Source organism: Mytilus trossulus, chromosome 1 (assembly GCF_036588685.1).
Source record: "Mytilus trossulus isolate FHL-02 chromosome 1, PNRI_Mtr1.1.1.hap1, whole genome shotgun sequence".
NCBI lineage: Eukaryota > Metazoa > Mollusca > Bivalvia > Mytilida > Mytilidae > Mytilus > Mytilus trossulus.
The window spans coordinates 94,947,274-94,969,185 of NC_086373.1; the positions used below are offsets into that span (position 1 = coordinate 94,947,274).

At 32.0% G+C, this 21,912-nt stretch overlaps 1 protein-coding gene across 4 annotated transcripts in view; it reads right to left on the minus strand.

Moving 5' to 3' along the window:
- Positions 1-8,520: 8,520 nt before the first annotated feature.
- LOC134691571 (histone-lysine N-methyltransferase, H3 lysine-79 specific-like) overlaps positions 8,521-21,912 on the minus strand; it is a 36,916-nt gene continuing 23,524 nt past the window's right edge. For 2 of the 4 annotated variants that reach the window (XM_063552139.1, XM_063552161.1), the window contains exons 15-23: positions 21,211-21,328; positions 20,782-20,916; positions 20,234-20,365; positions 19,625-19,716; positions 18,783-18,884; positions 16,872-17,003; positions 15,515-15,571; positions 13,847-15,284; positions 8,521-13,485 (exon numbers count right to left, since the gene is read on the minus strand). In XM_063552139.1, the coding sequence (XP_063408209.1) occupies positions 12,065-13,485; positions 13,847-15,284; positions 15,515-15,571; positions 16,872-17,003; positions 18,783-18,884; positions 19,625-19,716; positions 20,234-20,365; positions 20,782-20,916; positions 21,211-21,328 (3,627 nt within the window). In that variant the 3' untranslated portion in view covers positions 8,521-12,064. The remainder of the gene's footprint in view (positions 13,486-13,846; positions 15,285-15,514; positions 15,572-16,871; positions 17,004-18,782; positions 18,885-19,624; positions 19,717-20,233; positions 20,366-20,781; positions 20,917-21,210; positions 21,329-21,912) is intronic. The other 2 variants (XM_063552146.1, XM_063552154.1) reach the window with 2 other exon arrangements.

Here is a 21,912-nt window from a genome sequence, read left to right on the forward strand (position 1 = left end):
ACCAATTATTTTATACCTTTGATTATTGGTCCAAGTAATTATATTTTTAAAGTATACTTTTATTCCACATCTTAAGATTATACTTGGTTATAATATTATTTATATCACGATTTATTAGTACAGTAGACATTTTTTTAAGGTTACAAATTCAAAAATTTTAAAATAAATCTAACTCTAAAAGTGGGAATAGGAGGAAGACACCAGTAAAATGTTCTTAGATAAACAATGTAACTGTTGTTTGTTTTGCTAAATAAACAAGAATTAATTATTGCACATTTAATATTAATTTTATAAAAGTATAAAAAAAGGTGTTTTAAATCATTAGATTGATACACTTTTGATTAAAAAAATATAATATTTCTGATTTATGAAATAGATCTTTTAAGGTCTTGAATTAAACTTTTTTTCTGAACCTGAATCCAAGAATCACTATCAAAGGTTGTTTTTCCAATTTTCCCATTGTTTTTGCAGTCAACAGGACTCTTCACCAATTATAAAGAAGAGCCAGACTTTCATAAGAAATAAGAAGATGTGGTACGATTGTCAATGAGACAACTCTCCCAAAGAGACCAAATGACGCAGAAATTAACAACTATAGGTCACCATACGGCCTTCAACAATGAGCAAATCCCATACCACATAGCTACAAAAGGACCCAAAATGACTAATGTAAAACGAGAAAACTAATGGCATAATTCATGTACAAATAATGCATTCTGGTACAGGATTGTGTAAATGTTCGTAAATGTCGCCAACGTCGCCAACATTTACGAAATCACTACAATTCGCCAACGTCGCCAACGTCGCCAACATTTATGAACTCAATACTGTTCGCCAACGTCGCCAACGTCGCCAACATTTATGAACTGAATACTGTTCGCCAACATTTATGAAACATTACTGTTCGCCAACGTCGCCAACGTCGCCAACGTCGCCAACGTCGCCAACATTTACAAACTCATTACTGTTCGCCAACGTCGCCAACGTCGCCAACATTTATGAAACATCACTGTTTAGCAATGTCGCCTACGTTGCCAACATTTACAAACTGTACTGTTCGCCAACATCGCCAACATTTATGAAACATTACTGTTTGCCAACATCGCCAAAATTTATGAACTCATAACTGTTCGCCAATGTCGCCAACATTTACAAAACTTAATACTGTTCGCCAACATTTACAAATTCATTCAAATATCGCCAGCGTCGCTAACATTGCCAGTATTTATGTAGTCATTACTATTCGCAAACATTTACAAACTAATACTGTTCGCTTGGTTGCAAACATTCAGGAAAACATTACTGCTTGCCATGCAATGTGTATATGTAATATTTGCCAACTTACTGAAGTTTGCCAATTTAGCCGAGTTCGCCAATATTTATTAAGATTAAGATGTTATATTTAAATAACATTAAATATATTTTTAGTTGGCAAACCTTCATTATGTTTAGATAGTATGCAAACAGTGGTACTAAAACAGGGGTACTGTTTAGAATGTTGGCGACGTTAGCGAACAGGGGTACTGGTCAGAATATTGGCAACGTTGGCGAACAAGGGTACTGTTCAGAATGTTGGCAAACAGGGGTACTGTTCAGAATGTTGGCGACGTTGGCGAACAAGGTTACTGTTCAGAATGTTGGCGACGTTGGCGACATTGGCGAACAGGGATACTGGTAAGAATGTTGGCGACGTTGGCGAACAGGGGTACTGGTTAGAATGTTGGCGACGTTGGCAACATTGGCGAACAGGGATACTGGTAAGAATGTTGGCGACGTTGGCGAACAGGGATACTGGTAAGAATGTTGGCGACGTTGGCGAACAGGGGTACTGGTTAGAATGTTGGCGACGTTGGCGACGTTGGCGAACAGGGGTACTGGTTAGAATGTTGGCGACGTTGGCGACGTTGACGAACAGGGGTACTGGTTAGAATGTTGGCGACGTTGGCGACGTTGGCGAACAGGGGTACTGGTTAGAATGTTGGCGACGTTGGCGACGTTGGCGAACAGGGGTACTGGTTAGAATGTTGGCGACGTTGGGGACGTTGGCGAACAGGGGTACTGGTTAGAATGTTGGCGACGTTGGCGACGTTGGCGAACAGGGGTATTGGTTAGAATGTTGGCGACGTTGGCGACATTGGCGAACAGGGGTACTGGTTAGAATGTTGGCGACGTTGGCGAAGTTGGCGAACAGGGGTACTGTTCAAAATGTTGGCGACGTTGGCGACGTTGGCGAACAGGATACTGTTCAGAATGTTGGCGACGTTGGCGACATTTACGAACATTTCCCCAATCCTGTACCAGCGAAAAACAAATATGTTACACGGCAACAAACGACAACCACTGACTTACAGGCTCCTGGCTTGGGACATCACCACAACAAAGACACTAAGTACAGATCTGAGAGTACTCGCAGTACTGTCTGCGAGTTCAAAGCCAATAAAAAATAATTAAAAAAAATATGCATCTTTGACTAAAAAAAATTTTTTTTTTAAAGACTTCATATTATATTATATGATTCTTCAATTGTACCTACTATGAGCAAAATAAAATATGTAAATATTATTATTTGTTCTTATTTTGTTCATATTTTATAAGTTACATTGATAAGTAATCTTTGATAAACTGCAACACGCTATAAAAACAAATTAATCAGATTATAAAAACAGTTCCCAATTGTCCCACATTTAAACTTCCCAATTGTCCCACAAACATATTCCCGATTGTCCCACAAAATTTCATTACCTTTTTACCTGTAATTTCAAAAAGTGGGACAATCGGGAAGACACCGATGCTTATGAGATCGCACAATAATTGGTATTTTTGTTGTTCATAGTAAAATTAGGGTTTTGTATCTCATTATTTGAGAACATCATAATTTCTGTTTTTTTTCAGGATTGAAAGACATAAGCCACTTTCTTGACCATTCATCCAGCTGTCTTAGGTCACGACTAACAACTGACTGTATAAGCCCCCCCCCCCCCCCCCCCCCCCCCATGTATTATGTGTCACGCACTGGGGGAAACGCAGCCATAAATCTCGTGACGATGTCCTTTTAGGAAAATTTATGTACAACATAATATCCCGAAAACAAGATTTTGTATGGTGTTATATGTGTTTTTTTGCTTAAATAAGTGTAACAGCATACAATAATTAAGGTTTATGGCGTTCATAATTAATAAAAGTACACGCAATCTTCAGAAAATAGATTTTTATGTCTTGTTACTTATATGCAAATTCCTTGTTGAAAACAATATGAAATTTTTGTATTTTGTATTAAAACAACACCAAGCTTTAGTTTAAAAGGAGATATTTGGAGAAAATTGTACAGTAATTACAGCATTTAATTATATCATAAGAAAACAATATAATTACTAAGATTTTGAAAACATGTTATTTTAGTAAAAACTTTGACGAATCATAATTTTGACCTGAAATTGCATTTTTATTGAATAAAAACGAGTATTATCTCTTATTAGTATTCTTTATTATTGTAAAAAGTAGTAAAAACACAATAAAAACACCTATAACACAATTAAAAATCTTGTTCTCGGGATATAATATAATCTTGTTTTCGGGATATTATGTTGTTCTCGTAGTTCTCGGGAAATCGTGGTACCGCTTGACAAGTTGTAGTATGCACTGCCATTTATATATAGCCGAAAATACGCCGGCCATGTGTTTCTCTTATTGTTGAAGTCCGTGTGGTGATTTGCCATTGCTTACTACAGGTTTGTAGACTCAGACTTATTAAGAAGTTGACATACACACTTGTCGATTGTCGATACATTATATCTGGAATGATTCCTATTGAAGGACAAATACATATAAAAATACTGAGCTACTTTTACAGTATATGATTACTATCAGAGGAATCAACTGAAAAACAAATTGCTAGAAGACAATAAGCAGTCAAAGACCAAGATAGTCACAGTTGGTTCATTGAAGTAAAAACAAATATTTGGAAATATGCTCTTCCAGAAATTTACCTTCTTTTAGACACTCCGTATACAAAAATTCAATGGAAAAATTTAATGTATAATTATATAAATAAATATTGGAAAGAGTACTATACAGATATCTCCAAGCTATACAGAAATATAAGCTATTTAAATGTTGATGAATACCACCCTGGAAAACAACACCCGCTCATCTATATCAAAACATAATCTCCAAGAGACATAAACCGTCTGCCTATTAAGTTAAAACTTGTTTCTGGAACATACATTCTTCAAGAAAACAGATCTAGATTTAATCAGAATAATGTTGAAGCCACCTGCCTTCTGTGTGGACAAGAAACTGAAGATTTACCACACTTTTTATTGAAATGTACATTATTAGAAACAACCAGAAAAGCGTCTTTAGAAGATCTTCAGAAGGAATATCATAATCTGACAGATAGAGAAATGGAATACCTTACTGAAACTGATAAAATCAAAACTATACTGGACTGCTCTTATCTCCTTACGGAAAAAGTTGGACTTAGCAACAAAAATATAAACATCAAAATGTTATCTGCATTGGAATTTCAGTGTCGCAGATATGTTTTTAACATTCATAGAGCAAGATATAGGATGCTGTCTGATATAAAAAAAAACAGGAAAAAATAGGGACATCTCAAGTATGCATAACCCATTAAAATATATGTATATACATATATATAAATTTAGTACTCATCTATATGAATACTTAATAAAGTTAAGATTTAACTATACCCTATTTTAAATTTTAATATTGAAGATTATTTTAATTTTATCCAAGTGAACTAGATCTGACTATACTCACTTTTGACATGTGTCTTTTAAAAGGGGTTATGAGAAAAAATATCTAATTGGCAACTCAAAATCGATATTCAATGCACGTAATATGTTTTCGATTACTAGAAAAGAAATTAAACATTTTTTTAAGGACAATCTTCCCTATATAATTAAATCCCATCGTCTCAGGACCTAAAATTCTGGTAGGTTTTGCCAAAGACTGCTATATTGTTTATTCCTGAGATAAAAAACCCAAGTATTTCGACAATTTAAAAGTGTAATAATCATATCAATGATAATTCATGTAAACAAAGAAGAGTCGTGTTCATTTGGTCTAGTTTATGATATTTTTTAGATAAAATGCTACGCTGAACACAGCCTGATACGACTGCAGATGTCAAACCCTGATCAGTTGGGGAAATTTTATCACATTACTGTCTGAACTTGGATTGTGATCAATTTTTTTTGACATAATATAGGTTTCTGACCCAAAATAAATGTGGTCAAGGATCTTACAAATATTTTGCACACAACTGGTCAATAGAAGATTTCTTTTTGAAACTTCAAAAATACGAAAAAAAAAATGAAAAAAATATCTCTTTAAAAAAAAATGTATGTAAAAAAATTATCCTCTCCCCTCCAACTTTTTGAATTCCCCTTAGTGCAATTGCCCCCACACTCAATCCCAGTCTTTTCTTTGTAGCATGGAGCCTTGTAGTACAATTTCAGAAAGATCCATACACTTAAACATAAGTTATTGTCTGGAAACTAGAAAATGCTTGTTTTTGGCCCCAAACTCGTGCATGTTTGGGACAATCACCCCAAACTCAATCTCAGCCTTCCGTTTGTGATATGCAACCTTCTGGTACAATTTCAGAGATATCCATACACTTACACACAAGTTGTTGTCCGGAAACTACAAAAATATTTTTGGCCCTTAGTTCCTAAACTGTTCAAACCATAACCCCCAAAATGATTTCCAACCTTCTACATGTGGTATTAAACATTGTGGTACAATTTCAGAACAATCAAAATACTTATACACAAGTTATTATCCTGAAACTAGAAAAATGCTCGTTTTGGACCCTTAATTTCTAAAATTATGGTTGGGACCATCATACCAAAAATAAATTCTATCCTTCCTTTTGTGATATTGAAGCTTCTTAAACAAGAGGCTCTCAAGAGCCTGAATCGCTCACCTTAATTTTTTTTTGGTTAAATCTCTCATCAATGATTATTTTGGATTTTCAATTTATTCAAATGTTCTTTGAATCGTCCTATTTTTTTTAAAAGCAAAAAAAAAAATCATTTTCTCCTATGTTCTATTTTAGCCATAGGAGCTATGTTTCTGACATACAAGGAAATGAAATATAAAATTTTTACTAAATACTCTGAAACTCATTTAGCCTAAGTTTGGCAGAAATTGATACAGCAGTTTCAAAGGAGAAGATTTTTTAAAGTAAGTCAACATGATGAACAAATTGTGAAAAAAAATCTTTAAAGGGCAATAACTCCTTATGGGGTCAATTGACAATTTTGGTCAAATTGACTTATTTGTAGATCTTACTTTGCTTAACATTTTTGCTATTAACAGTTTATCTGTATCTATAATAATATTCAAGATAATAACCAAAAACTGCAAAATTTCTTTAAAATCATCAATTCAGGGGCATTATACCTGAAAAACCAGTTACCCAATTCTGAAAATTTCAGGACAGGTAGACCTTGACCTAATAAATACTTTAACATCTTGTCTTATTTGCTCTAAATGCAGGAGTTTTTGAGATATAAGCCAAAAACTGCATTTTACCCTGTGCTTTATTTTTAGACGGCCATGTTTTTTGACGAAATAAAAAATAAAGCACAAACTTTATTTTATACACCCTACTGATCATTCAGTTGAAGTTTGGTTGAATTTGGTTGAGTAGTTTTAGAGGAGAAGATTTTTTAAAGTTAGCAAATATGATGAACAAATTGTGAAAATTGTCATTAAAGGACAATAACCCCTTAAGGGGTCAATTGACAATTTTGGTCATATTAACTTATTTGTAGATCTTACTTTGCTGATCATTTTTGCTGTTTACAGTTTATCTTTATCTATAATAATATTCAAGATAATGACCAAAAACAGTAAAATTTCCTTAAAATTACCAATTAAGTGGCAGCAACCCAACAATGGTTTGTTTGATTCATCTGAAAATTTCAGGGCTGATAGATCTTGACCTAATAAACATTTTTACCCCTTGTCAGATTTGCTCTAAATGCTTTCGTTTTTGAGATATAAGCCAAAAACTGCATTTGACCCCTATGTTCTATTTTAAGTAACGGCGGCCATGTTTTTTGACAAATCAAAAATCGAAGCACACACTTTGTGCAGGATAATCTATGGAACAATCATGCTAAGTTTCATTCAAATCCATTCAGTAGTTTCAGAGGAGAAGATGTTTGAAAAATTGTTAACGATGACGAAGACGGACGCCAAGTGATGAGAAAAGCTCACATGGCCTTTTAAGCCAGGTGAGCTAAAAATTTAATAGAGATCCATTTACTTAAACTGAAATAATTGTCCAGAAACCAAATGTCTTCGGATGATGACGACATCATAGCATTATATGAACCTCCAAAAAATTTTGGGGTTGTATAATGATCATATGTTGGTTCTTGGACATTCCACATGGTTTGCTCATTTTTGTGTTGGATTAATGATGAACCCATTTAGTTGATCAATGAACAAGGTTCAGTTTTGGTGGCAATGTCCATATCTCAGATACTATCAGCCATAGGTCTAGTATATTTGGTGTGTGGTAGGTTTGTAAGCTGTGCATGTCCAACTTGCAGGTGTCATCTGACCTTGAACTTATTTTCAAGGTTCAGTGGTTATAGTTTTTGTTTTTTGGTCTGTTTTATTATTATACTGTATGCAACAGGTCTACTATGTTTGATTTATGGAATGATTGCAAGGTGTGAATGTCCAACTGGCAGTTGTCATATGACCTTGACCTGATTTTCATGGTTCAGGGGTAAGAGTTAAGTTTTTAGGTATTTTTTTCTAATACTATATGTGATAGGTCAACTAGATATGGTGGATGGAAATATTTTAGGATGTAAATGTCAGTCTCGCAGGTTTTATTTGACCTTGACCTCATTTCACAGTGTTTGTGTTTTTGTGTTTTGGTCTGTTTTTCTTAAACTATAAACAATAGGTCTATATTTTTTAGGGTGGAGGGATTGTTAGCTGTATATGTTTGTCTGGCAGGTATCATCTGACCTTGACTTCATTTTTGGAGGTTCATAAGTCAATATTAAGTTTCATTGTTAAGTTTTTTATTTGGATACTATAAACAATAAGCTAACTATATTTAATGCATAGATTGATTGTAAGGTGTACATGTCTGCCTGGTATGGTTCATCTGACCTTGACATAATTTTTATGGTTCATTGGTTAATGTTTATTTTCATTGGTTAAGTCTGTTTCTTAGAATTTAAATGCAACAGATCAACTAAGTTTAGTGTATTCAACGATTGTAAGGTGTACAAATATTTCTCATTTGGTTTATCTGACCTTGACCTCATTTTCTTGGATCATGTTAAGTTTAAGTGATAGTTAAGCTTGATATTTACGACTATCAACATACTATCAATGGTTAGTAAAGAAGGCGAGACATTTCAGCTTGTGCACCCTTGTTATTCTAATATCAATTCTATTTTGCACATAGGGATGCTAAAACATGTATTCTAATGTTTACTGCCATAAAACAAGATATCAGACAGTTTATAAATTTTATTGATGAAATGAGATCTGAATTAACTGATGCAACTTATATTGGAAAAATTAACTTAAACAAGTGAAATATTTACAATGATCAACTATAATTCCCTTTAGTTACTGACTATAATAACAAACTAAGAGTGGGTAAATAAACAAGCTAAGGTAAAATGACACATCCAAACCATATCATCTGTTCCTCTATATTTCTATGTGGATCTATATCACTACAGCATTAAATTAACAATTAATTTTATTTTCAGTTTTGATGGATACCCTTTGTCTGTTATAATTTATGTTGTAGTTTTTTTTTATACAGAAAACAGAATAAATTTTCCATATTACCTGTATAAAATTATTTAGGAGCTTTAACATGAAAAATTAAATTATGTAGTTGAGTATAGACCCACAAGTTAATACAGAGAGAACAGGATAGAAGTTTAACAGTTTAAATAATGTAACAGTGACAAGCTCATCAAACTATGCATACACCAATAGAATTCTAATTATTCAGCTGCCCTGAATCAAATTATCTAAATACATCATATATATATATATAAAACCTGAAGCGTATAAACTAATTATCAATAAGTATCACCAGTATATTTTATTTATTCACCGATAATTAGTTAGCTGCTGCCTTTACCAACTTTTACCCAATAATTATGACAAGAAGATGAATAATATTTTCTGTGTTAAAAAATTAGCATAAAAATTCTAAAAATGATAAATTATTGAAAAGTGTGAATCTATAAAAGTTGAAATGTTCTCCTATGTTGCTTTTAAAAGTTATGGGTGTATGTAACAATCTACTTCTTTTCTTCAATAATTAAAATTTCCAAAAAAGAGACGAAACCCTGCTTCTTCCAGTCTATTTAAAATCAACCCTGAAAACTCTGAGCAATCTTGTTCCTACATTCAATCCTATTGCAAACTGGAAAACTTTTACGACAGATGAGAAAATAAGAACGCAATATGCTTCCAAAATAAATGTTAAGTTGTGATATAAATGAGGTACTTGTAATTTCAAACGAAAAAAGATTCTTCTGTTTCTTTCAGATTTATTTTAAGGAATATGTACCACAAACATGTATCTGTATTTTGTATGTTATCAAATCATGTTACTGTAATATGCTTTAATCTTATCAAGATGTATATTTTGGAAACAACTGACATATGGGTATTACTTTTTCCTGTCAGATGAGAAATTGTGATAGAATGAAAAAGCAAAAAGATGTTACATTAACATAATGTATTTTTTACAAGATATAAATTTTTTGAGATTATTTTTATTTTGCTTATCAAAATTGATCAAGTTTTAAAATAAAAATAATAAAAATATAATATTAAAAACAAGTTATATATTCAAATTAGTTTAAAAAAAAAAAAACATGCTAAAAAGAATATATAATATTTTTAGACTGGCCAGCTGATACAATATTTCCATTCTGCATAAATGAGAACATGCCATTTCTATAAGTAAAATAATATGCGGTAATTCTGGAATGATTTTTATTTTTGTGACAGATATTAATTTCTACTCAAATTGTGGTTGAACAATCTTTCATCCACTCTTTCCATACAATGTTGACTCCACAACAGAATGCCTTATCTAATCCATCAAACACAACTACATGTCTGTCTATACTCTTACACATATGTACATTTGAAGCATTCAAATAATTTACTTTTACAGCAAAAAAATCAACAAATCATATGGGACTTTACCATTAACATGTATAGTGTTAAGACATGGGATAGCAGAAACAATCATACAACAAATTCCACATCAATTTTCAATCAAACATCTGATTCCTATACATGTTAATAGAAAACCACTACAGCACGTTGCATTATTCTGTTAACAACATTGTATAAGAGGGTTGCTTTAAATTAATTCATGTTGCAACATAAAAACAATTTAATCTATTTTTACAATAGCACTAACAATTCATCTGACTATAAACAATTCCCTTAAACAATGCTATATAATTTAATTCAGCACCAAAATATAACAGTCCAATGCAATGGGCTGTATATAAACAATTCATACTAAAACACATGTGATATGTAAAATTGAAAAAATTATATTATTGTAAACACTTAAAAATAATTTTGTCCCTAATTAAAACTAAATGTATTCCTATTTATAACATGATATAATAAGCTTAATTCATAATGAGCTGAAAGTTCAGTGTATAGACAAAAGTTTATCCTTTTAAAACATTTCTGAATATAATAAAGCGAAATACATTCCGTTTAAAAATCTTGAATCCATTGCCTATCAAATTTTCATGAATTTTTCACTTTTACAAAATTAATGACCTTATCTTATCAATATTGAATAAATGAAATTTTAATATACAAGAATCTATCATCTTATATAAAAGCATAACAACATGTGCTTGATAACAAAAATTCATGCAATACAACAAATGAGTCCTGAGTGATGAAAAAACAAAACAAAACCATGAAAAATCAGTAGAGATAGGATTAGAATGATTTATAGATATTTCAAGAAGTAAAAGTAAAGGAAATATTGAAAAAAGGAATTACTTTTGTCCTATATCTTTTGCTATATGTGTTAAAAACTAATAAAAAAAATCTACCGCTGATAAAATTCATATCTTTAAAGAAATATCAATCCCCTTAAATATTTTATTGAACGATAAAAATGTAGTAGGGAATGATTATTAATTCTTATACAAAAAAGATCATCATGCCTACAGCATAAACTGAGCAAATTTTATTTTATCGCTGATTTTGTAATTTAAACTTAAATGATCTAATGTAAACAAGTGCTACTTAAAATATATTTTAGCAAATGTAAACATCAATACAACATATTCATATATTATGTCAAAGTATTACAAAAATATGAAAGGAAATTTTTTTTGCCATTTTTCTATCAAAATAAATGAATTTTACTGGCCGTTAACATTAACCTGCTATTTTTTTTTTTAGGTATTAAGGCTTAATTGATGATCATATTTATTTGACAAATGAAATATAAATGTCTTCATTTATTCATCTTTCATAAATTGCTCTATAATCAAGTTCTTCTTCTTCACCATTCATTTTACACACTATTTTTGAATTAATGGTAGGAATATGACATATGAAGATCTTCATTTATTTGGCACATCAAAGATGACAGAAAGACGTGGTGATCAATAATCTGTTAACTTGACATCAGAAATTGGTTACTATGGAAACTGTTTTTCAGTGACCTTGACACCAATGATCAGTTACTGAAGAAACTGTATCAGTGCCAACCTGAAAAGATAATTACAGGTCAAACAAACCTGCAAAATTTTCTTATAAAGATATAACATGAGCACCATCCTATGAGCTTTTAATAATATACAGATTTCTTATCTATTGTAAATACTGTGAAAAACATCTTTGCAATAATAGTATTTAAGCATTTAACAATATACCAAAATATCATATAAACTTGATACCAAATAAATAGGTACTGAATTATCATATACAAGTAAAGAAAGAGTTTTTAAGACTTTTATCCCGGACATTTCATATAAACCTAACCTTTACCTTGCTGTGCTGAGGAGTTAAATCTTGGTCTAACATTAGTCATGTTGAATCTAGGATTTTGTGTGAATCTTGCACCATCTCCTAATGGGTTCGGTGGAAGATTCTGACGGTATTTATTAGCTGATTGCACATGTTGTTGACCAGTAAAACCAATTTCTGTTGGATTAAAAGGTCTGTGATGAGGACTACTGTGACGGAGACCCAAACTTTCCTGACGTGGATGCGTCATCACCTGATGGTTTATAAACATTGGTCGCTGATCATTAAGTGGACTATGTCCAGGAGATTTGTTGTGTCCAGCAGTATTAGGTGACAAGTTCATGTTAGGTGGTGGACGTGACATGTCGGGTACGTTAAATCTTTGAGGAGATGTATTAGGTTGTTTTGATTTATAACCACCAATACCTAGTAGAGCATGAGGAGGAGGCGGAGGTTGCTGAAGTTTTTCCACTATTTTCTTCTTTCCTACAGGAACCGTGTTTGTTGGTGTAGGAGTCCTGACAATTTGTCCTCCATTTTGTTGTGAGAATGACAGAAGTACAACATTATTAGGTAGTGATGTCCCTGGCAAAATAGGGACAGTGTTCTGTATTGGTGCATTTCCAGAAGTTCCACCCATGAGGACCATTCCACCACCATTCAAATGTGTATTACTATTAACCAAACAATAATTTGAGCCGTTTTGAACATATGATCCAACAGAATTAGGTGGTGTGGCCAGTAATGGTCCACCAGGATTAGATGGAGTTGCCAGTAAAGGTCCACTCAACTGTTGGTTAATTATTGCTCCATTACTATTTGACTGCTGGTTGAGTAATGACGTGGCATGATTATTAAGCTGTTGACTTATAGCCTGTTGATGAAGTAACGATGATGCACTGTTAGTGAGATGATGATTTACACCGGTTTTCAATTGTTGGCTGAGTATTATATTATTATTAGGCATATAGTTCATACTAGACATTGCAATAGGAGGCGTATTATTGGAATAATATGGTACTTGATTCCCTGGATTACTAGTCTTTACAGATGCACTTTTATTACTACGTTTTATACTGACAGAACTACGACTGGAACTAGAACTCGAAGATCTACTCCTGCTTCGGCTACTGTAACTCCTGCTTCGACTACGAGAACTACATCCAGAACAACTTGAAGATCGTGACCTACTTGAACTTGTATCACTACTAGATGACCTACTCCTCCTAGATTTACGTTTGCATGGTGGGGAGCCAGGTGGAGTTTTAGGTCCATTTTTTTTATGAGATATTTTTTTGATAGGAGGGGTTTGATTACCACCAAGTTCTGAGGAGGCCAGAGCAACTAATGCATCAAATCTATCAAATTTATCTGGAGATTTCCACAATTCATTGGTTGTATAACCATTAGTTGGTGTCCTCTTTAGATTATCTGAAATAATAATGTTTATACTGGAATATTTTCAGATAAGTTATACACAAAATCTGAATATTGATTTAAAACCATTGCTAGAATTCAGTAATTTTGGGGGGAACCTGGGCCTGAATTGTCTTCACATGATCCTGAATGAACATTTAACTCAATTCCAACTTATTCTCAAATGTTTCTTTTGTCACAATGTCTGAAAACATCTTAACTCATATTATTCATTCAACACAGAATTCAGTTAAATTTCATGAAAACCATTTCTTTCAATCCTCTCTACTCCAAAGCCATTTAAAACATATTTGTTGCAGTTATTTTTTTCTGAGTGTACAAAGTGTTACATTTAATGTCTGTTTGTTATACTTACTTTTATTATTAGTAGTATGAACAATAGGTTTTTCTGATGATATTTTCTCTGGTGTATTAAGGGCTGTGATACCGATCGGTCTAGTAGCTATACTCATCAGTGATGGAATGGAACTTAATGGACTGGAATTAACAGTTGGTTTATAAGGCATTTTCCTTTTCTCTGGACTTTGTGCCAAGTCAGATCGTTTGCGTTTTAATTTCTGATTATCAGCACTATTGTTGGTGTTCTGTTGAGCAACATAAACCTTAGTAACATAGGAAGGAAACTGTTGTCCTGTTGGAGCTTTGCTCTGTGCTTTTGACATTTGTAACAATGCTTCGGCTAGAATTTTATCACTTTGTGAACTATTGACAGTTTGACTTTCTTTCTTAGCTCCATTAAATATTATTTGCTGTTTGGGAGAACGACCCATTTCATTTTTGACGACACTTTCTACAAAGTTATTAACAGTGAAATTTGATGGCTTGGAAGCCATTGGGTATATGATATGATACGGCTGTTTATTTTGTTGGAATATCTTTTGCTCAGGTTGGTAATGTGGCTGTGGTTCTTCTGCTGTATCTGTGGTACTACCCTGACTACTTGGTCGACTAATTGGAGAATACATAGAGTCCATATCAATTACTTGTTTTGGCCTATCATTGATATCAGGTTTCACTGAACTGTTTTTTATTTTTTCCCGTAACTCATCTTTCGGTAGATGATCTAATGGAATACTGATAGGCAGAGAAGGACGTGCATTTGCATCTTTGATTGTATTCAGTAATGTTCTGTTTGTTCCAATGGCAGGAACTGTGTTATCTTTGACTAAATAAACAATTTTATGTGCCCCATTCAACTGGACAGGATTGGGTTTTATTGGTTTAACTTTTGATCCTATTTTTGGATTAGGATTCATCAGTATTTGAATCTTCCTTTTGGATTCCTCTTGATTTTTCATTTGTTCACCAGTTGCTTGAAGTAGAGATCTAAATGTTGGCATGTTGACCTGAGTAGAACCTGTAGTAGGTAGCCTTTCCTTCTTAGGTTCTATATATATGGAATGATTGGCTTTTCCTGAGATACTATTATGAGTATTAGATGATGCCTGAGTCTTGGTATGGACATACTGAGCAGCTGGCTGAGTTATGGTTGGATGAATCACTGTTTTAATGTCAATCCCTGATTTATCTGAAGTAGCTGCCTTTTGTATTTTTTTCTTTTCAATTTTAATTTGCTCCACTTTTATCTTATTTTCTTCTTCTATTTTTATTCTATTTTCTTGTTCTACTTTGATCCTATTTTCTTTCTGAATATTATTGTTTTTCTTTTCTAATTCTGTAACTTCAGCCTCTAGTTGTTTGACTTTGTTGACAAGTTTCCTTTTCTGTGTATATGATGCATTTACTTCCTTCATTATGATATCAGGTAATGGTTCTGTTGTGTGGTAGCCATTCTACAAGAAACAAAATATATTTAAGTGGTGCTAAATTATCGTTATTTTATTTTTATATGATGTATGTTGCCATTGATACGACACGAAGACACAACTTTTATTTCTTTAAATTAAGTTTCACTTCACAATATTTTTAAAGCTTTTTATGGATGAATAATAAAATATAAAGCTTGATTTTCTGAAATAAATCTTCACCAAAATATTGAATCTTGTCTTGTGCTATAACATACCTTGATTCCATTCAGTTTAGTTGTTTTATCTGCCAGCACATTTGTACCACCATCCAACTGAAACATAATTATAATAAATTGAACATTTGTTTCAAAATATCCAATTTTTATGCAAATATATATCAAATTATTAGCAGATCTGCAAGATCTTTTTGTATTCAATTCAAAATCCTTTTAACTGGCAAAAAGAAGGATTTTTTTGGCTATTGGTATAATTTTCGCACATGTTTAGCGAAGTCATGTTTTTTATTCCCCAAGTTTTTATCTATCAAATGTCAAATACTTTTTATTTTTACTTTTTCATATCAAATTCTTGTCAGAAGTCTTCCTAAAGATTTACAAAAAATACATGAAATTTAATTAATATTTTTCCATGTATAGAAGTAAACTAGCTAATTTTCTTATACATTAGTGTCTGATATAATATACACTAGGTGAAATGGTGTCCCCCCTAAAGTTTATTATAATCCCCACCCCTCACTTGCATACTCATATTTTAAAGTAAAATACTGTCCTTTAGGCTTACAACAGAACACAATTTAAATCAAAACTTGAACAAAAGGAAGGCAGAAAAAATTATTCAACAGACAAAAATTATGTTTTTCAAATGTTTAGATTATTTACCATGCTCATCTTAATATATACATGTTTAGGAATGTTACAAAGCAATATCTAATGGAATAAAGAATGAATTGTCTGTTTAGCATATGGCACAGTTCTATGTTAATAATGTGAATCTATACAATGTTTTATTTTCTGCATTAAACAAAGAAAAAAAAAGAACAAGTTAATGAGATTTGAAGTAAACAAATAAGGTTTAAGATGAATGATACTGATCAATCTAATAAAGATACAGATCTTTGCCCCATGCTCGCCATACAAAATCTCACAATTACTATTCTACTTTGTTTTAATGACCTTTCTTGATCGAATTGTTTTGGCGTAATAATATAAATCTTAAAAAAAACATATGGAGGCAGAAATTTTCTTGGCCGATGTAATAATTACCATAATAACAAGCAGAATAGACTCTTGCCAGTTTTTCTTCAGCAGAGCCTGGATACAAGTCCTATATTTTAATCAGATCAGATACCGACAGACATTTGACAATAAATATTAATCTGATGAAAAACTATCAGAGGATCATCTGTTTACAAACCAAATCAACACAGGAGTCATGAGGCAAATGAAGTATTTTAAAGTATAAACATAAAGGAAGTTTCTTTTATTTTTACAGTTTTTTTCCCCTGATGATACTCTGTATTTACTCATGCATGACAAATGAGTTATGACCTCTTCCTTGATGAATTCATGCATGACTGATGATGATGACATCTAAATGTAAATACAGACGTACCAGACTTATTTTCTCCACATGTTTAATTTGTTGTTCTACGGTACTCACTTGTCCCTCCAACTCCTTGTGTTCCAGTACGATACGTTTAGCCTGCAACAAGAATTCAGCTGGAGTTGATGCTTGTATACCAAGCTGAAAAGATAAATATTGTATATTTAAATGGATCTTTATTTTTTTTATAGTTTATAATGAAATAAATATCCAACAATGAAATCTGTTTAATTTGACTTGTATAAACCCATACTGCAAGACCTTTGAATAACACAACAACTGAAACTGTAAGCTACTGCTTACTGATGATACCCTTGCCCACCAAGGAAGCTGCCGAGTGATGAATTTGCAAATGCATCACATTGTATAGACAAGTTATATAACCCTCAAAACCAAATTTCAGAAATCCTTATGATTTAGTTCCAGAGAAAGATGCAAAAAGAAAAGTATTTATAGGACAGATGAATGTAAAACAGTATACCCAGGGATCTCCATGGCCTGTTTAACGATGGCGCCCCGCCATCGTTCAAATGTCTTGCGCCATCGTCAAATGACTCGCACCATCGTTAAATTGCCTTGCGCCATCGTTAAACTCTCTTCCGCCATCGTTAAACTCTCTTCCGCCATCGTTCAAAACTTCATCGTTTTTTGTAGCCTGACGCCATTTTTTTATCAATTATAATCAAATGCATGTAATTGCATAACCCTTAGGCTTTTTATGTTTTAATCCAATACAGTTCTAACGCCTGAGGGATATCCGGATTAAGATCGCTAATCACTTGTACCTGAGCTTGTACAGGTAGATCAACAAACCAGACAGGAGAATACTATCTGAGGATAGACGACCAATTGTCGAATTAATCAACTAAGTTTCAGCAAATGATTATGATAATTTAGATTAAATAAATAAATTAATAATCCAGTTACAAAGAAAATAGTTTAATAAGTCGAACACGTGCTTTATTTTGACTTACGCAATCAGCATGCCCCTTTTTAAGAAGTACAAAATAAGACGCAAAACAGTAAATATTATTTCATCGCAAATAACTCGAGTACTGCTGTAACGATAATTTAAAATTACTTTAAAAGTTTAAAAGTAAAAACTTAAATATTTCCTGTAAAGAAATATCGTATCTTAATTCCGAATTCATTTCGTATATTACAATCAAATTGATACATCCGCGTTTCCGGTTTCTATTCAGACTCGAAAGATGTATGTTGCACAGCATCAATTTGCCAGATAAAGTCATTAAAAACCTCTTCATTTGTCAACGTTTGCTTTACAAATCTCTTTAACCTTTTACATAACCCGTACGAATCGTTTTGTTGTTGCTGCAAATCAGCCATACCGGTAATGGGTTCTGAATTTGACAGTGTCCGTGAAAAATAAGCTCCACATGATGGCACATCATATGATTTTTAACCGCCATAACAATTACCAAAAATACAAGAAATCTACATGGGGACCTTCATGACAGGTCATTCTTGACTAAGGGGGGACCATGAAGACTTGGCATTTGAATGGTTAAAAACGGCAATAAATGAAAATATTGATACTTCTAATTCTATAATGAAAATTCAAATAAATATAATTTAAATAAGAAATGAATTAGCATGTTCACCATTCCTTGTATGGCGGGATAAAATACTTCCGATCGCGCTACACTGTACAGCGTAGACAGGGTTTGTAATGGTGAAAGTTCCTCCATGGTTCAATTTTCATCCATGGAGATCCCTGTATACCCCCACTTTTATTAAAGCAGGGGTATCATTAAAGAAACATGAGCTTTCAGGACAATGAAATATAATACATGACAGTGACTTATGTCTGAGGGAGAGTTGTCTCATAAGCAATCATAGCACATCTTAATTTATATAAAAAATCCTGCTGTTTATTGCAGGCCATGTGTAATAACAAACCTCTTTTAATCTTGCTTGTAGATGTCCTACACTTTCTTTTTGTATACTAGATATATGTTTATCTAACTGCTGTACTTTGGCTTTCAATTTCTGTTGTTTTTCCTAAAACATAGTGTTATGAAAATAGCTTATACTTATACCCATTGAAAGAAAATAAAAGTTTTGTCTATTTTGACAGTTGCTTTTTTTAAATTTATTCCTAACATTTAATACCATAGTATGCAATTCTGTAAAAAAAAAAAAAAAAAAATTCATTCTGTAAAAAAAAAAAAAAAAGCTTCATTCCAATTGAACAAATGTAAACATGCATTTAATTTTATAAACTTTGCATTTTTGAAATGGGCAAGTTTATGTTTAGTTAAAGGAAGCTTCATTAGAAAAACTGATGGGTTCTACTCATTATTGAAGGCTGTACGGTGACCTACAGCTGTTAGTTTCTGTGTCATTTGGTCTCTTGTGAAGAGTAGTCTCATAGGCAGTCTTACCACATCTTATTTTTATATGACAACACACAGCTTCACATGGTACATTTTAATTCTGCTTATGTAAACTTGAAGGTTATCTATTAATAAAACCTTTCCCAAATGTTGAAATGTTGAAATTGTACAATACCTATTATATAAAATGATTTTTTTAGGGTAGATTTTTAAATTCTTTAAACTGTTATATGAACTATATTTCTTCCAAAACTTCTTTTATTAGTCTTGAATATACATGCAACCCTTGCTACTGGACTTTAAGCAAACATCTATGAATCACTCAAGCATTCTTTATTCCATTACAAGTTGTGGCTACAACAAAACATATAAAACCTAAAATTTAACTTAATAAAAAATATTTACCCTTTCTTGCTCAATTTGTTGCTGCAAAGATACTCTATACTGAGGTGTCTGCATATAAGACATGAACTGTGAATACTGCTGCTTAAACAACTCTAAAATAAAAAAAAAAAAAATAATACTGAGAAATAAAATAATTTTAAGTAATACATGTTGATATAAATGTATAATGATGAGTGTTTCATTTTAACTGAGGTGTTAATTTAAAGTATTTCTTTTCATAATCTTCATCCATCAACATCACGATGGAGTAAGTCATAACAACACTTTAATTATTATGTGTCCTACAAGGATAGATTGTTCATGGTGAATAGATCAAACACCCTATTTTCTCCCTATTCTCAAAGGATTCCTTTTCTAAAATAAACAACAATATAACAATAATAAGGAAATGTGGGGTAACCAACTATTCATAGATAGCAACCAAACAACTCATGTTGATCAATAGAGTTTAGTTCAAACATATATTTTATTTGCAAAGTATCACAAATAGGATAAGACACAAGTTAATCAAACCAATTGTATTCTAAGATAAATTTTTAATCAGTAGAATTTCACAGCCTGCAAAAATCAAATTTACTTTTAGATCCTTGACCAGATAATTTGCCTTACCTAACAGTTGATGTAAGGCCTGCTCTGTCTCCAATCTAGAAATAGTATGATCTTGTGTCATGGCTTTAAAACAACTAGAGGATACACCAGTCATACTTCTATCATTCCAGTTCTTCTGGTTCTCGGGAGAAGCTACAAAACATGGTTAAATTTCATTATTGCCTTAAAAATATAACATAAAGGAAATACATTTGTTTAACTACATCTTCAGGACATATCAAATTCCTGACATGTTAAAATATTACATTCTCAAATACTATTTAACTCATCATAGTATTATAACTGACATATAAAGATTTTAGTGCATATTACACATATGTATGGAATAACCTTCAACAGGTATGCATGTAACTAGAAATCTTGGACACAAATGTATAACAAGAGTTTTGAGCATCACAACAAAATGAGGAATTCTTTAAAGTTAAACTTTGCAAGCTAAGAGTTGCAGCAACCAGTCTTTTTACAATTTCATAATTCAAAAAAATATATAATCAATATGTATCTTTTAAATTTAGCAGTGCCTCAGCACTGAAGAATAAGTATCTTACCTGAATTTGATGTTGACATAAGGGTGTGTGTATGTAATAGATTCAAACTATCCAATGCAAGTACTTTCTCTTTCTTCTTGTTTCTATTTGCAGCTCTTGATTTTGCTGTAGAAAAGTTTGTTCTTTTTGCTCTTCCTGGAAATTACAAACAAATAATTAACCTTGATGCAAAAGGTAAGAGAAAAATGTTTTATTAAATTTTAGTATATGAAAGGAGGACTGTTGAGTCCCTAAATATAGCAACAGTTTTACGTTTCTAGGTTTTTTCCCCCTATTTATTAATAACCAAATTCCAATGTGATTTCAAAGGAAGTCCTGATTTAAATTAAATCATATATATCAAACCTTATCACAAGTCAACAAATAAATTCCAAACTTTTTTTTATATAAATGAAATGTTATTTTCCAAACAATAAAGCTTATATTTACCATTAGGAACATCTCTTTTCCTTTTGTGACGTCCATTCTGTAACCTTTTTGTTGTTCCATTTTTCTTTAGTTCTTCCTTTACTTTCTGTGCCATCTCAACATCAAGTTCTATGTTTGACTATAAAAATATCACATTATATTATGCTAATGCATTTGTCTGTTTTATTTGAAAAAACAAGCTTTATTAGATAAATTAAAAAAAAAAAGCGTCTATTTAAAAAATTGAACATTCAAGTAATTCTTTCTTTTATTTTAAACTTTTATTTTGAAATGTATAGAAAAATGTTTTAATCAATGATTAAATTATTAATTCTAAGCATAGGACATATTATCACAATGTGTGTAAAAATAAAAATATAGTATTAACACAAAATTAGCAATGAATGTGAACCTCCTCTAAAATAAACAATTACAAACAAACTGTCACCATGCATTTAAACCAGACAATAAAACCAACAAACCAAATGAAACAGAAAACTGTATTCTCTGTTTTCTTCATTTTATAGTTAATTACAAAAATTTAATTAGAGACAAATATTGAAGGAAAGTTAATGTAGATATACTTTCTCGACTTTAAGCAGAGTTCGCGAAAATGGTCGGTCCTGTCGGTCCTGACCGCCAAAATGAGGCTCGGACCAGTATTTTGAAACCTAGTGCCGGTCCTGATGACCGATGTAAAAACGGCCGTTGTAGTTCCCTTTT